At 36.8% G+C, this 15334-nt stretch overlaps 1 protein-coding gene and 7 non-coding genes across 8 annotated transcripts; 4 read left to right on the forward strand and 4 right to left on the reverse strand.

Annotated features, from left to right (window-relative positions):
- The first annotated feature begins 1687 nt into the window (after positions 1-1687).
- LOC134309336 (small nucleolar RNA U3) lies at positions 1688-1900 on the forward strand. Its single transcript, XR_010011074.1, has one exon. It is a non-coding gene; the product is annotated as a small nucleolar RNA U3 (small nucleolar RNA).
- A 574-nt stretch (positions 1901-2474) lies between these two features.
- LOC134309382 (small nucleolar RNA U3) lies at positions 2475-2687 on the reverse strand. Its single transcript, XR_010011119.1, has one exon. It is a non-coding gene; the product is annotated as a small nucleolar RNA U3 (small nucleolar RNA).
- Positions 2688-3402: 715 nt separating this feature from the next.
- Positions 3403-3615, forward strand: LOC134309367 (small nucleolar RNA U3). The gene has a single exon (XR_010011104.1). It is a non-coding gene; the product is annotated as a small nucleolar RNA U3 (small nucleolar RNA).
- A 714-nt stretch (positions 3616-4329) lies between these two features.
- On the reverse strand, positions 4330-4542 carry LOC134309469 (small nucleolar RNA U3). The gene has a single exon (XR_010011184.1). It is a non-coding gene; the product is annotated as a small nucleolar RNA U3 (small nucleolar RNA).
- Positions 4543-5003: 461 nt separating this feature from the next.
- Positions 5004-5216, forward strand: LOC134309332 (small nucleolar RNA U3). Its single transcript, XR_010011070.1, has one exon. It is a non-coding gene; the product is annotated as a small nucleolar RNA U3 (small nucleolar RNA).
- A 2330-nt stretch (positions 5217-7546) lies between these two features.
- Positions 7547-7759, forward strand: LOC134309366 (small nucleolar RNA U3). The gene has a single exon (XR_010011103.1). It is a non-coding gene; the product is annotated as a small nucleolar RNA U3 (small nucleolar RNA).
- A 601-nt stretch (positions 7760-8360) lies between these two features.
- LOC134309397 (small nucleolar RNA U3) lies at positions 8361-8573 on the reverse strand. Its single transcript, XR_010011133.1, has one exon. It is a non-coding gene; the product is annotated as a small nucleolar RNA U3 (small nucleolar RNA).
- Positions 8574-9100: 527 nt separating this feature from the next.
- On the reverse strand, positions 9101-11265 carry LOC134309279 (polyubiquitin-B-like). The gene is made up of 2 exons (XM_062990938.1): positions 11163-11265; positions 9101-10264 (listed from the first exon to the last, which is right to left on the reverse strand). Exon 2 carries the CDS (start codon positions 10252-10254, stop codon positions 9781-9783), a length of 474 nt encoding a protein of 157 aa, XP_062847008.1. The 5' UTR covers positions 10255-10264; positions 11163-11265; the 3' UTR covers positions 9101-9780.
- Between the last annotated feature and the right edge of the window lie 4069 nt (positions 11266-15334).

The following is a 15334-nucleotide window of genomic DNA, read 5'->3' on the forward strand; positions in this document are numbered from 1 at the left end:
CACCATCGGTTATGAGGCCCACCACAGTGGTGTCATCAGCAAACTTAAGGATCTTTACAGCTGGTTCCTTAGAAACACAGTCATTGGTATAAAGACTGAAGAGAAGGGGTGAAAGCACACAGCCTTGTGGTACACCAGTACTTAGGTTCCGCTGGTCTGAGGTGTGTTTTCCTAGCCGTACCTGCTGTGTCCTATCTCTCAGAAAGTCCATGATCCACCAGCAAATGGCATCTGGCACTGACCGCTGGGACAGTTAGACCTGCAGCAGCTCTGGCACTATGGTGTTAAAAGCCGAGCTGAAGTCCACAAACAGAACTCGAATGTAGGTTCCAGGACTGTCAAGATGCTGTAGCATGAAGTGCAGGGCCACGTTGACTGCATCATGACTGCAACATATCTATTTGCTCTGTATGCAAACTGCAGGGGATCCAGTAAAGAATTTGTGATGGTCTTCAGGTAGGCTAGGATCAAGCGTTTCGAAGACCTTCATGACTACAGATGTCAGGGCTACAGGTCTGTAATCATTTAGTCCAGAAATGTTCGTTTTTTTGGGGACTGTTATGATGGTCGATGTTTTGAAGCATGAAGGAACTGAGCAAAGTTCTAATGATCTGTTAAAAATGTGAGTGAAGGTGGGTGCCAGTTGATTGCTGCAGTGCTTAAGGGTGGATGGAGAGATTCCGTCTGGCCCAGGAGCTTTTCTCACCTTTTGTTTCTTAAACAGTCTGTTAACGTCCCGCTCGTTGATGGTTAAAGGAGCCGGGGACAGAGGTGAGAGAGCCATGGTGGAGGAGGAGGATGAAGAATTGGCTGAGAAAGGCTGAGAATTGTCTTTATTGTATTCGAATCTGCAGTAGAACTCGTTCAGGTCGTTGGTGAGTTGACGGTCATTCAGGAGAAGGGGGGTCTTTCGCACCTTGTAGTTAGTGATCTCTTTGAGGCCCCTCCAGACTGAAGTTGGGTCGTTAGCAGCAATCTGGCTTTTCAGCTTTTCTGAATATTCCTTTTTTGCTGATGGGATACCTTTCTCCAGCTTGTATTTGGCCTCTTTGTAGAGAACTCTATCTCCACTCCTGAATGCTGACTCCTTTTCCCTCCGAAGCTGTCTGAGTTCAGCCGAGAACCATGCTTTATTGTTGCTGTATTTTACCCGTGTTGTAGTAGAAATACAGCTGTCCTCACAGAAACTGATGTATGATGCTACAGTGTCTGTATATTCATCCAAGCTGTCCGTCGCCTCCTCAAAGACAGACCAGTTTGTGGATTAGAATTTAAATGTCACGTTTTACATTTATGACATAACAGGTAGTTACAGATTACCTATGATTCAACAACTCAAGTTCAACGTTAAACCCAGATACCAGTAATTTTGTATCTCTAGTTTACCTCACTTACAGTCGTTGTACTGTGGGGGGAATTGGAGCGCCTGTAGGAAAACCACACAGACATGAAGAGAACATGCAAATTCCAGACCATTCCACTTGGGAATCTAACCTAGGACCCTCTCACTGAGAGGTGATAGTGCTACTCACCAAGCCACCCCAGATACAGACATAATGAGACAGTTGTGATGATGCTGGTGTTGTGAAGCTTCTACTAGAAACCTCCATGTTGGAGAGATGAATCTAGTGTGAGGGTGAAGTGTAGAGGAGAACATCACTCAGCTGGGTTCTGCTGCTTCCAGGTTAAGACTATACTTTCAGGAATCATTTCTATAGTTACTGACTAGGAAATGTGATTTGAAAGTGTTACGTCTCTTTAACCATGATGATGAGCTGTGATGGTTTTTTCTGAGCATGAATCAGATGGAGAGGAATGATTAATTCATCTGCTCTTCATCATTGATGAATGTTCTGACTGTTTCTAACAGTTTAGATGAAGGAAACATGTTCAGAGTGGATAAGTTTAACATGGGTTGAATGAAGACGTGAAATCTATCAGGCTCTAGAATCCTCAGGCTCTAGAATCCTCAGTCTTCACAGTTGAGTATTGTAAATTTCTGGCTGAGTTCTAAGTAGCTTAAGAGTTTAGGATAAATGATTGTAAAAGAACTCAATGAGTATAAATTGAAATACTAAAATTACTTAATTATTGATAAACTGGCAGAATCAGTTTCTTCTTCTGGTAACAGAATCATGTTTGTTCTGTATCAGTTACTCTTGTAAATCTCTTTCTGTAAAAGCATCTGTTAACATAAATGTCAAAACCATGAAATTAATGAATGAACTTTATATAATTCAGCTGAACTTCTCATGACACCGACCCCCTAATCCTCACTCAACTTTGTTATTAATTAGAAATATTATAATTATACCTTATAGATTTATACCTTATATTTACCAGCCAAACTTCTGATTAAACTGTGCTTGACTTTAGATGCATTTCTGCACAGGATTGTGTTCAATAAAAATATAACATTCCACAGAAACCATTGTAAAAATAATAATTGCATTGTTTATTCTTCATCAACTTTAACCACTCTGAACATGTTTCCTTCTTCTAAACTGTTAGAAACAGCCAGAACATCCATCAATGATGAAGAGCAGAAGAATAAATCATTCCTCTCCATCTGATTCATGCTCAGAAAGAAACATCACAGCTCATCATCATGGTTAAAGAGACTTAACACTTTCAAATCACATTTCCTAGTCAATAACTATAGAAATAATTCCTGAAAGTATAGACTTAACCTGGAAGCAGCAGAACCCAGCTGAGTGATGTTCTCCTCTACACTTCACCCTCACACTAGATTCATCTCTCCAACATGGAGGTTTCTAGTAGAAGTTAAAAACACCAGCATCATTACAGCTGTGTCATTATGTCTGTATCTGGGGCGGCTTGGTGGGTAGCACTATCACCTCACATAAAGAAGGTCCTGGGTTTGATTCCCAGGTGGTTATTAAAGTTCTAATAAACGAAATGAAGAATGTTTATTTCTGATGTGTGGATCAGTTGTGATCATGGATTTGTGGACTAGACAGAAACAGTTTCTGGTTCTGCAGTATAATAAATGTATCCATTAATCTTGATTATTTACACAAATCTTTTACAGGTGCAGTTATTAAACCTAAACTCCATTCACATGTTCTGACTTATTACAGTCTGGTATCAAATCTTCCTTTTGTCTCTTAGATTCTATAAAAACAGTTTCATAACAATTACGCTTTTATTTGCACAGAAATAATATTAATGATACAGGATCAGGATTTAGACTGAACTATAGAACTAAACCACATTAAGTAGGGTAGTTAATAATCTTTTTATTTTAGAATATTTTACTGGAGAGGCTGACTGGTGTTGTGAAGCTTCTACTAGAAACCTCCATGTTGGAGAGATGAATCTAGTGTGAGGGTGAAGTGTAGAGGAGAACATCACTCAGCTGGGTTCTGCTGCTTCCAGGTTAAGACTATACTTTCAGGAATCATTTCTATAGTTACTGATTAGGAAATGTGATTTGAAAGTGTTATGTCTCTTTAACCATAATGATGAGCTGTGATGTTTCTTTCTGAGCATGAATCAGATGGAGAGGAATGATTTATTCATCTGCTCTTCATCATTGATGAATGTTCTGACTGTTTCTAACAGTTTAGAAGAAAGAAACTTGTTCAGAATGGTTATGTTTGATGCAGGTTGAATGAAGGTCTCTATTTTTCTCTGATAATCAACTATATGATCTTTTATTTTCTTGCTTTGTAGTTATGCTTTGTTTGTACTGTCCAGCTCATTAAACATTTACATGTTACAAGGAGCTACAAGTTGTAAAAATCATTATTATTAAGTCACAAATCACTTGTTCTATCCCTTTTCCCAGTCCCCCATAGAATTTAGTATTTTATATACAAGTTATAAACAAAACAAGGATAAATATTAATAAATTAATGAATAAAAGGAGAACAGAAAAGGCTGGGAGCTTTTTTAATGATATAAAATAAGAGAATATAAGGTTTGTTTGTGTCTCTGTGGTTTGGCAACGTGACGAAAGTTCAAGAGTTCAGTAGAGGCTTGATTGATATTTCAGCTCTACACAAGTACATATGGAAAAGAAACAACGTTCGACCAGGACCAGGGTATAACTCAGGGGAGGGTGTGGAAGTGAGATAGTTCCTATTTCTGTTCTCTTTTTAATCATTAATTTTTTAATATTTATCCTTGTTTTGTTTATAACTTGTATATAAATAACTAAATTCTTCAACTACGGAGAATCTTACTATTCCCCACATTATATAAATATTTAATGAGCTGGACAGGTTAAATAAAGTGTGACTATAAAGCAAAAAACAATAAGAGCAGGGGAAAACCAACACTTTCATTCAAGCTTCATGAAATATAACCACTCTGAACATGTCTCCTTCTTCCAATCTGTTAGAAACAGTCAGAACATTCATCAATGATGAAGAGTAGATGAATAAATCATTCCTCTCCATCTGATTCATGCTCAGAAAGAAACATTACAACTCATCATCATGGTTAAAGAGACGTAACACTTTCAAATCACATTTCCTAGTCAGTAACTATAGAAATGATTCCTGAAAGTATAGTCTTAACCTGGAAGCAGCAGAACCCAGCTGAGTGATGTTCTCCTCTACACTTCACCCTCACACTAGATTCATCTCTCCAACATGGAGGTTTCTAGTAGAACTTTCACAACACCAGTATCATTACAACTGCTTTGTTATGTTTGTCTCTGACACCTGTACCAGTTATGACCATGGATTTGTGACCTTAACAGTTAGGAAATTCAGTTAGTAATTGTATTTATTGTTCTTTTGTTTGTTAGATGTTAGTTTAGATTTTACTGTATGTAACAGTTAAAAGAGTTATCCTATTACAAAAAAGCACGAATGTTTTTTAGTTTGCAAACTGACCAACACCGGGTCAAAATTATTCCTCTTAGTAGTTTTGTTGTGAATAAAGAATGAATGAATGAGTGAAGAGATGAATCTAGCGTGAGGGTGAAGTGTAGAGGAGAACATCACTCAGCTGGGTTCTGCTGCTTCCAGGTTAAGACTATACTTTCAGGAATCATTTCTATAGTTACTGACTAGGAAATGTGATTTGAAAGTGTTACGTCTCTTTAACCATGATGATGAGCTGTGATGTTTCTTTCTGAGCATGAATCAGATGGAGATGAATGATTTATTCACCTGCTTTTCATCATTGATGAATGTTCTGACTGTATCTAACAGTTTAGAAGAAAGAAGCATGTTCTGAGTGGGTAAATTGACACTAAATTAACGATTTCATGATTGTATTAAAGCAAGTATGTTTTGTCAGCTTATTAGTAGAGTTACTTCATACTAAAAACTTGCTTGAATTTGTAGTTTTCCACTATGTAAATTTGTAAATTCTATCTCTCACAAACTAACACATCAAATGAATACATTTATACATGAATTTATGCATACATATATCATCTATAACCGCAACATAATCTGAGATTAAATCTATTTTATAATGTTTGAAGGTGTGTATAAATTTATTTTAGTTCCTGTTAAAACTCAGATTCAGTACAAAATTATTCACATCTAATCCAGTAGATGGAGCTCAAGTATCATTAAAGAAAATAGTGACGTCACTACACCTGAGAACTCACCTGTGATCCTGTAGCATCTTAATTATCATCTTAGAATCAAACAGATCTCCAAATATTTCATTTAAACCCCAATTACAATCATTTATAACATGAACATACCTGAGAGAAGTACACTAAGATCTAATAGAAGAAGAAAAGAGATGCGTCCATTATCAGAGTAAAAGATCATTAACCCTCCTACTGAATGTGGTTCAGTTCTATAGTTCAGTCTAAATCCTGATCCTGTTTCATTAATATTGTTTCTGTACAAATAAAAACACAATTGTTGTGAAACTGTTTTTATAGAATCTTGGAGACTAAATGAAGGTTTGAAATCAGACTATAGTTAGACAGAACATGTGGATCAGGATTATGTTTATTAATCAGGGGTTTAATAACTGCACATGTAAAAGATTTGTGTTAATAATCAAGATTAATTAATTTATTTATTATTCTGCAGAACCAGAAACTGTTTCTGTCTAGTCCACAAATCCCTCCAAGTGATTCTTCTTATGTGACTGCATAAAAATATTTTAATAAAACCTACAGTTTGTGTGCTTGACCAGTATTAGTTTGGAAAAGTATAACACGTCCTTTGTTTAATAAAACATGAAAAACAAATAAAATCAGTGTTTTATTTTTAAAAAGTTTTAAGGTCCAAAGGGCACCAAATCCCAGGAACGACCCGTATAATTCTGGCTGGTTATTGCAGCTGATTTACTGGAGTTTTCACCTTTGTGAAATTCCCTCACATGCACAGCACACTGTGTACACTTCCTCCAGTGCGAACTGAGCATAACATGTATAAGTTTACATCAATAACATATATATAATAAAATATAACAATTACATTGCACTATAAATCACATAATTCATATCAAGAATTTCACCAGGAAGGCATAGATATATATATTTTTGTACAACAATAAACTTTATAAAATGATTAAAGTCTTTAAAGTGAACAGTGCAAAAATAACATTTCAAATGACCATACTTGTATATAAAATGAGAGTGTCGAATAAACACAATGAATTCCTTCACATGCACAGCACACTGTGTACACTGTGTGAGGAAAAAAAAAGAAAAGGCGCCATTAGAGCCCAACTGGCGACAATACATTCACTGATGAAAAATTACTGCATACAATAAATCTCTCATATACGAACTACATGTAACATACAGGTCATCTTACTCAGAAATTACATTAAACATAATAAACAGGCGATTAATACATGAAAAACACACTTTAAACAACTGTAACAAACTGTTTTATACAGCTCTATAAACACATACCTTCCTCCAGCGCTTCCAGCGAACTGAGGACAGTGAATCGCTCAACACCAATATAACTTATAAATAAAAGCTCTTTACATAAATCGGCTAAAAACAAAACATTATAAAATTAACAAACAAAATGTACATAAAAAAAAGGATTTTAAGTGAAATTTGAAAAACAAAACTTTGTCTTTTTACACATCTGCTACATACACACAGACTAAAATATTTCTACATTCATCGTATCAATGATTTTTGTCACATTCTTTCTGTAATTCATCTATCCAGCTCCACTGGAACAACATATAAAGATTTCATTAAAATGACAATAATAAAATAAACATTATGGATTTATTTCTCTAGTTGACCAGTCCACTGGTATAATTTAGGATTATTAAATGAAGGAAGAAGAATCACTTGGAGGGCCACTGTTTTCTAAAACAGTAACAGTAACCTGACATTATTATAATAATTATAACTGTGGTGATTAAGCTGGTTACATGCTGGTTAAATACAGAGGGAATGGATTTTACAATTTATTTTGTACTTTCCAGAGGTAAGTTATTTTTTACTAGTGATTTATACCACATTATCTGCTGTTTCCACGTTTACTGAAGTTAAATGAACAGAGATGAATCTAGTGTGAGGGTGAAGTGTAGAGGAGAACATCACTCAGCTGGGTTCTGCTGCTTCCAGGTTAAGACTATACTTTCAGGAATCATTTCTATAGTTACTGACTAGGAAATGTGGTTTGAAAGTGTTACGTCTCTTTAACCATGATGATGAGCTGTGATGTTTCTTTCTGAGCATGAATCAGATGGAGAGGAACGATTTATTCATCTGCTCTTCATCATTGATGAATGTTCTGACTGTTTCTAACAGTTTGGAGCAAGGAATCATGTTCAGAGTGGTTAAGTTAAGAACATATGTACTTAAGTGTAATTTACTTGAAGTGTGCTAATTTGTACTGAACTATAAGCACAATTTAGTCAGGAGTTTAGTTAGTTAATATAAGTTATAGAACTCCTCTGTACAGAGTATCAGTCTATTAATGATGATAATTGTTTATTAAATTTTGAAACAATATTAAAGTTGAGTAAGAGTTAAGAGATTGATGTTGTGGCAGGTTCACCTAAATATATTATAGTTCATTTATTCATTTCATGGTTTTTATATTTACTGTATTTAACAGATGATTTTACACAAAGAGATTTACAGTCGTGTGTGATACAGAACAAATATGATTCTGTTACCAGAAGAAGAAACTGATTCTGAACCACACTCAAACATAAAACTTGTTGTGTGAAGTTAAAATAACCCTTAAAACAACGAACAAAGATTGTAGAAATTTAAATCTTCACTCTCTTATAGACTGATCTGTATCTGGTGATAAAAACCACAACTTCAAGATATGATCTGAAAAACTGAATCCACAAAGGAAATTTAACTATTAAATATAACCTCAAATTCTACATAATGGAATGAAGTCTGTATTTAACTTGTGGTTATTCTTACCACTCTGAACAAGTTTCTTTCTTCTAAACTGTTAGAAACAGTCAGAACATTCACCAATGATGAAGAGCAGATGAATAAATCATTCCTCTCCATCTGATTCATGTTCAGAAAGAAACATCACAGCTCATCATCATGGTTAAAGAGACATAACACTTTCAAATCACATTTCCTAATCGGTAACTATAAAAATGATTCCTGAAAGTATAGTCTTAACCTGGAAGCAGCAGAACCCAGCTGAGTGATGTTCTCCTCTACACTTCACCCTCACGCTAGATTCATCTCTCTAACATGGAGGTTTCTAGTAGAAGCTTCACAACACCAGTCAGCCTCTCCAGTAAAATATTCTGATCTGTAGAGATCTAACAGAAGAAGAAAAGAGATGTGTCCATTATCAGAGTAAAAGATCATTAACCCTCCTGCTTAATGTGGTTTAGTTCTATAGTTCAGTCTAAATCCTGATCCTGTATCATTAATATTATTTCTGTGCAGATTAAAACATAATTGTTGTGAAACTGTTTATTCTAGAATCTTGGAGACTAAAGGAAGGTTTTATATCAGACTATAATTAGACAGAACATGTGGATTAAGATTAGGTTTATTAATCAGGGGTTTAATAACTGCACCTTCAAAAGATTTGGCTAAATTTCTGTCCAGTCCACAAATCCATCACAACTGATCCACACATCAGAAATAAATAAACAATGTTAAAGTTCTGTTTATTAGAATTTTAACATCATGTTTTACACTTTGGTTCCATTCGTGGCAGGACAGGTAGTTACAGATTACCCATGATTCAGTTCACCTCACTTGTACTATCTCTTGAAAAAAAAAAAAAAAAATTTGAGGATTTAATTAAATAGTTTATTAGGAATGAAGAGGGACAATAAAATTAGTTATAATGTCAATAAAACAACACTGTTATGGTTGAGAATGGATCAGCCAACTTCAAATTTATAATAAGACACAACTAAACATTTCACATTAAAACACCAGACAGTACAAAGATATTGTGCATTTAGTGCATACATAAAATAAGAAACAAAACAACATAAAATAAAGCATGTGATCTGAATGTAAACAATATTTCTAGTCTTACTATACATTTAATTTTCCTAAACTGTAAACCAGCTGCATTTATTTTACATGCAGATTTAATACAACACAAATCATCAGCTTAATCAGATCAGGCGTGTTGGTCCAGGCAGCAGCTACAACATCAGAAATCTTCATAGAACCATTTCAAAACTGAAAAGGTGAAAGTAAAAGTGCATCAGAAGAATAAATGACTCCACAATTTTTTCTAAAATGGCAGCAGATTAAATCAACATGGGAAATTGAAGCTTGCACGCTGATCTTCTAATTCTGTTTAATAAAACTGCTAGTGTAAGATTAAACGATCTCCACGTGGGTTCGTCCCTTCAGCCTCCACGCAGACGGAGGGTCATATGAATGGTGCTTTCAGCTTCTATGTTGTAATCTTGCAGCCTCATGTTGGACTCGAGCTGTCGGCCCTCGCAGATCAGCCTCTGCTGGTCCACTGGTACTCCCTCATTTTGGGAGATGTTCCTCATCATCTGAGCCACGGTCTCCTCACCGGTGACCATGTAAGTCTTGGTCTGGCCCTTCTCGTTCTTCACAAAGATTTGGAAAGGAACGGGGCTCTTGGAGATCAGCAGCATCACGGTGGCTCCTGAGCTCAAACCATAATCACTCACGGTCTTCTGATCATCGACCATGTGCTCGTTGTGCCCAACGCCAGACGAAAGCTTCAAGTGTGAGGAGCTCGTGTTATAGAGCGGGGCGATGATGCGCTTGAGTTCACGAACAGTGGTGCTCGGGGTCACATCCACAGTCTGTTCCTCTCCACTCAGGGTTTTGGTGATGAGCTTCATCTTGTTCGGCCTGCGTAGAAAAGAAATTAAATAATTGATTGATTCATTCGTTCATTTGCCAGCACTGCACTCTCAGTACAGTAGAGACGGAGCTGCACTTCCTCAACCAGTGTACCAAGTACCACCACACCCGCTCCCAATTCTTCCCCAAATTTAACACCATCATCCCAGACCCCGACAAACTGCCCCACCTACTGGGGGAGCACAGAGAGAGCTGCACACTAGTGGGTGACCATGTCCCATACACACACACACACACACAACAAAAGTTTATTACTACCTTACTATTGTAAATATTACCTTTTTTATTGTTTATTTGCGCCATTTATATTAATATTTTATTCTATTTTACATTTTGCACCTGTAAATTTTTGTTCTAATTGTTATTTTTAATATTTCTCTTTAACTTGCTTTGGCAATACGAATGTCCTTATTTGTCATGCCAATAAAGCTTCTTTTGAATTGTGTTGAGTTGAGTTATTTCTTTAAAGCATGTCATTATTTATAAGAAGAAGCCAGAAAGATCTGGACCAAAGACATCACTGACCCGGATCAAGCAAACATCGAACTGTACTGTTATTCCATTTTGATTGATAAATCCTGCACCATCTAGTTATTCTTACTTCTTAGAACAGACACAATGGCATCAATAATCTATTGTTGGTTTGTTTTTTTAATTGCTTTGAGGCCAAGTAGTGTTTTAAACTGTTAAAAACTATTTAAAAAAGGTTGCCATGATTGATTGTTCCTCTGTTTTTCGGACATATTTCTGTATTATTATTTATTTAGATGGTAACACCCTGCTACAGACCATCCCACATGATGCTTCTTTTAAATGTATGTAAGATCTAAAGGTCTGGCTCCACCAAAAACATCAGCTTGGAGAAAGAAAAGAACTTTCATCTTACCTTTAGGAATGAATGATGTGGTACACAAATGATGTTGCGTCTCTCAGTATCAGCACCGAATCCAGCTGAGTAATTTATAACGATGATTAGGAACCTAAAGTATATTTGCCCCGCCCATATTTTGTTTGACAGCCAATGGGAGAAGAACTGGACAGTCCAGTAAGGAAACCACCTCATCCCTGTACTGTTAGGATTCCTTTTCCCCTGATTTGTTTACTTTCGGTTTCATTTCTGGCAAGATGAGAAAGAGGGAAAGCAACAAAGCGACTGATGATTGGACACTTTGTGTGTGTGTGTGTGTGTGTGTGTGTGTGTGTGTTTAACCTTTAATATTGTATCACTAGTTTCTGTGAATTAAAACTTACTTATCCATACGTGTATACACTATATGCCCAAAAGTATGTGGACAACTCGTAATTTCATGTCAAATGTGTTTTATCAACGCCCATTGTTAACAGATAACAGGTGTGTACAATTTAAAAATTGCATAACTTTAATTATATGCTTCCAACTTGATGGCAACAGTTTGGGGAACACCCATCCTCTTTCAGCATGCCTAAGGCCCTGGGCACAAAGCAAGGTCCATGAAGACCTTGTTTGTTGAGGTAGGTGTAGAAAAAAGCCCTGACCTACAGCTTACTTCAAACCTTTGGGATGATTTTAAAGGTTGATTGCAAGCCAGCCCTTCTCTCAACATCTGTACCTGATAGCATTTCTAGAGGAGTGGAAGCTGTTATGACTTGGAAAAGGAAAAAAATCTGAACCGACTCACTCTGGGGGTCACTTAGCTTATGCAAATGTACACGTGAGAATGTGGATCATAGATTCGATATCAGTAAAGATTTATCCATTAGGGCTTTAATACAGAAAACTCTCCAAATATTAGAGAAAACCCGCAACACCGGCCAGTTACCTTATCTTATACAGAACCGACTCACCGGGCTTCAGTTAAATAACTCCGGAATCAGCTGTGAATCATTAACGCTGATGAGCGCTGAGGCTCTTGGGGTTTGTAGTCCTATTAGAACTACAGCTAGTAGTTTTTATGCCCCCTCGACGATTTGTTTATCTAAATGATAACTGAACAGTATTAACCACTTACTCCTGGAGTTGCAAATTCACGCAGCATAAAAGTTCTATTCTTTGGACTGTGGGAGGAAACTGGAGCGCCCATAGGAAACCCACACAGACATGAGGAGAACATGCAAACTCCACACAGAAAGGAGCCAGACCACTCCACCAGTGAATCAAACCCAGGGCCGTCTTACTGGTGGCGTGCAAAGAAAAATTGGGCCCCCTCAACAAAGTTCATATTTATATATATTATATTATATTATTTATATATATATTATATATATATTGGTCTAGTAATGTTAAGCAGGTTACACAGATTCCCAAAATCCCTTGCTGTGCACTCTCTGTATATTCTTAATTGCATGTATTCTGATATTGTCGTTTAGTTATTTTAATATTTTACTTAACAAAATTATTGGTGTGTTTTTACTTTTGTTATCGCCACACTTTACCGCTAGCATTAGCCACTTGCTGCTAGAGGGTCATATACAAAACTAACTGCAGAACGTCCGAACGCACATGTATAGGCCGGGTGCTGCATTCTGATTGGCTGAGCTGAATGTCACTCGCATAACGGTGCTACAATATTGTAATATAGTATAATAATAACGACTTGGCGAGTGCAGCCAATGGGGGTTGAGTTAATGCCATGGAGGGCCCCTCCACGCCATGGGCCCCAGTGCACCTGCCCCCCTGGTAGTTATGCCCCTGCGTCTTCCTGTGAGGTGATAGTGCTACCCACTAAACCACGCCAGACACAGACATAATGGAGTGTGTTCGACATCCTAGCGAGCTCTCTACACAGACGCATTTCATGTCATCCTATACGCGCGTTCCCGAGAAGGAGGCTGTCCCAAAACTTAGATGCCTTAAAATACATCTGAAGCATCCGATGCTTCCTTAGCAGTGAAGGCACATCCCAATGGTTCGACTGACCTGGTGCTATCTCTGTTAGCTTAGCAAGCAAGTGCTATGGGTTTTTCCTTTAACATAACAGTTATAACCACAGTTCTAAGGTTTTTGTAACTTAACGGCTTGGTATTCAGCATTTAAATGCAGGAGCTTCCACTCTTTCAGGGAACAGATCAGCCATCGAAGCCTTTATTAAGGCCCGCACTGACAAAGCGCCTGTTCACAGGAGGAAAAAACAACAAGCTGTCTCATTAACATGCGCCACTGATCTACAACTCATCTGCAACAGCCATTCAGAAATTAAAACACACTAATCTACTTCAACTTTTAGCATTTTAAACAATCATCTACTGCTGCCACATCTAAACACACTGTTTAAAATGGCTTTATAAATGATAAATCGCTCACCTGAGATAAAGAACCTAATCATCTAAAAACGTGCCAGAACTTTAATGCAAAATCTCAACCAAACTCTGCGTCAATTCTATTCGGTCCATCGCGTTTGATCGACATCCACATCTTCCGACTGTAGACACTTTATACGACAAGCCGTTAAGCCAGACGTGTCACGTGAACAACAGCTGGAACGTAAGTGAAACCAGAAATGCTTCTAAATGTTCTGTGTGTAAAAGTGAAAATAAAAACAGCAGTTTTGTAGAACTGAGATGTTGCAGATTCTGTACGTGGGTCATTCCTGCAATTCGGTGCCTTTTGTGTCCCCAGTACTGATCATTGTATTTATTTAACAAGTATATTTTAAACAATACAATTTCTAAACATCTTACTGAAATAATGAACACTTTCAAACACTAAACACAATAAAATGACTGTATACATACTGTTTTTATCTGTTAGATAGCAGCACCAGGTCCCCAGTGCTGTACATTCTGATTTAGTGATGATATATGAGGTTTAATCATGAAAATATCTCAGTCTTTCAATACTGTTTAAAAGCTTTGATTAAGTTCCTCTAAACCCTGGATTTTATTGCTGATTATGAGGGTTTTTCACACGTCCCTCAAGTTTCCGTCCACCCTGTTATTTCTGACTACTGTCTCTTAAAATGAAGAGCTGTTTTACATACTGACATCATTTCCTGGAGCTCACATTATCTTTTTGGAGGGAAAACAACTGTGGAAGATGAGCGGCTCATTAAACTCCTCATTTTAATGTTATAATGTTATATGGTCAACCACAACATGTCCACCCTGTTATGGGATATATGAGAAACAGCAAAATGATTTGATCATTAAAAAAAAAAAAAAGACTAAAAAGGCTCATGTTATGTCAGAATGTCCACCCTGTTATGGTCCACCCTGTTACAACCTAATACGTAACAGGCTGGACGTCACAGTGTATATGAGGTTCATGTGTAACTTAGCTTAATAGTATTAGTTTGGAAAAGTAGAACACGTCCTTTTAAAACATGATAAACAAATAAACAGTGTTTCATTCTCAAAAAGTTTTAAGGTCCAAAAGGCACCAAATCCCAGGAACGACCCAATTATTCCTTTTGAATATTTGTATCACAGTCTGAGCATCGTTATTTAGATAGCTAGTTTACCCATGGTGCATTGAGATGTGTATTATTACTACTTAGTTGTTTGAGAGGAGAAATGACGGTATCGGATTGGTATCGGTATCAGCAGTCTTCTTGAATAATAAAAAAAGTTAGATTTGTTATTTAAATATACATTTTAATAAAATTGTACTCTGGTTTTGTTTACCTACAAAAATGCTTATGTTAAATTTAAACTATGCAATAGTTCAGTTTCCTAGTTTTAAATAGCTGTATGACATTTTCTTTGATAAAAGTCACTCTTGTCTTCAAAATCATTTTAATTAGTTTTAAAATATCACAGCCACAGAACAAAACTTAAATCATTTCAATAACAGAACTAAGAACTTTACACAACTGCATTATTATATACAACATATTCATAGTTGCTCCCTTAACTGACGACCACTTGTTGCTTTTGTGCTGTCTTCATCCCGAGCATCCTCTTCCTCTTCAACATCTGCTTCCCCGTCAGGCTGAACAATATCTCCTGCTTCCATACAGATATTTTTCAGAGCAGCACAGTCAGCAATCACCTCTGGCTTAAAACTTGGGTGGACTTCGAGGGAATATAGGAAGATGGACCTCCACCTGGTCTTCAGCATCCCAAAAGCACGTTCAATTACAG

Source organism: Trichomycterus rosablanca, chromosome 2 (assembly GCF_030014385.1).
Source record: "Trichomycterus rosablanca isolate fTriRos1 chromosome 2, fTriRos1.hap1, whole genome shotgun sequence".
NCBI lineage: Eukaryota > Metazoa > Chordata > Actinopteri > Siluriformes > Trichomycteridae > Trichomycterus > Trichomycterus rosablanca.

Excerpts from the sequence above, each read along its gene's own strand:
- LOC134309279 (XM_062990938.1), bottom strand. The coding sequence starts at position 10,254 with ATGAAGCTCATCACCAAAACCCTGAGTGGAGAGGAACAGACTGTGGAT.